The sequence below is a fragment of the Arachis ipaensis genome, chromosome B06 (genome assembly GCF_000816755.2).
Source record: "Arachis ipaensis cultivar K30076 chromosome B06, Araip1.1, whole genome shotgun sequence".
Lineage (NCBI taxonomy): Eukaryota > Viridiplantae > Streptophyta > Magnoliopsida > Fabales > Fabaceae > Arachis > Arachis ipaensis.
In genome coordinates, this window is record NC_029790.2 from 3224420 (window position 1) to 3225662 (window position 1243).

The following is a 1243-nucleotide window of genomic DNA, read 5'->3' on the forward strand; positions in this document are numbered from 1 at the left end:
TAAAAAATGAAATTTTTTTATAAGTTCACATATATAATTTTTTATGGATTTAATTTATTCGACACTTTTTTTTCTTAAAGATATATAAGTGCATTACTAAAGTTTTGTAAAAAATTTTTTGATATTTTTTCTTTTAAAAACTATAAGTCTATTGTAAATTTTTTCAGAAATTTGCTGATATAATTACTCAAAACTTATATTTTTTAATTCAAATTAAGGTGTCGATGATTGGCTTACATAAACAAGAAACTCTAATGTCAAAGCTTACATAAACAAAGGGATAATTTTACCTAACGGAGTTCTGAATGGTGGAAAACATGGCATCATACTACGCATCTAAGAAATTTCAAAGCGTGGATAGTGTACTATTTGATTCTATAATTTTTCTTTCAATTTTAACGAGATATATATATGTACATGTATTTTTTTAGCCTCTTACTATTTTTAACCTAGTAGTTACAGTGGGATTGTTTTCAAAGAGATGTAATATGTCTGTTTTGCTTCCTATATTGAGGTTTTCATATGAATTATTATTAGCAACATTCACCCATAGTACCCCTAAAATTTTGACCAAATAATATTGGAAACATTTCAAGTGCATCAGAGAGTATCGGTACACCAGTTGTTTTAACTGTTTATTTTTATTTTTTGTTTTTTATATATTGGACAAAATATTTTGAGCAATGCTACATGTCCATCAAATATTATTATTTTTGGTTAGTACTTGACCAGCAATAATTTGCACCTATATTTATAGAGATTTTACATACAAAAAATATATAATTTGCGCATATATTTATTAAAATTTGTACACATAAACGAATATAGTTTACATTTATATTTTTCAAAGTTTGCACATGTATTAGTAAAATATATTTGTTAAATATAATTTAAAAAAATTGTTAACCCTTAATAGTTTTTCTTTTATTTAACAAAAACTATTTATACATCAAAATCAATTACTATATATTTNCTGATTTTAATATATACATAAAACTGTATTTATTTAATAAGATATATGATATAAATTCTTTGGTTTTTTTCTAACGTCGCATTAAAATATTCCAAGTTGTTCATATTTGACTATCAGCTTAATAATCTATTATCATTTCCAAAATACTTTGGTTATATTATAAATAAATTTACCTTACACAACTACTTGGACTACTAAGGAGAGTGAGTGAGAACTATATTCCAAAACACTGCATCTTCAAACTCTCCACCATGCCCAACTCCAAAATTT

At 24.2% G+C, this 1243-nt stretch overlaps 1 protein-coding gene across 1 annotated transcript in view; it reads left to right on the forward strand.

Moving 5' to 3' along the window:
- The window catches only part of LOC107645384 (dirigent protein 1), a gene marked incomplete in the record, with an annotated part of 1062 nt that continues 936 nt past the window's right edge, over positions 1118-1243 (forward strand). Inside the window, 1 exon segment of the mRNA XM_021103738.1 lies at positions 1118-1243. Coding sequence (XP_020959397.1) covers positions 1225-1243 — 19 coding nt within the window.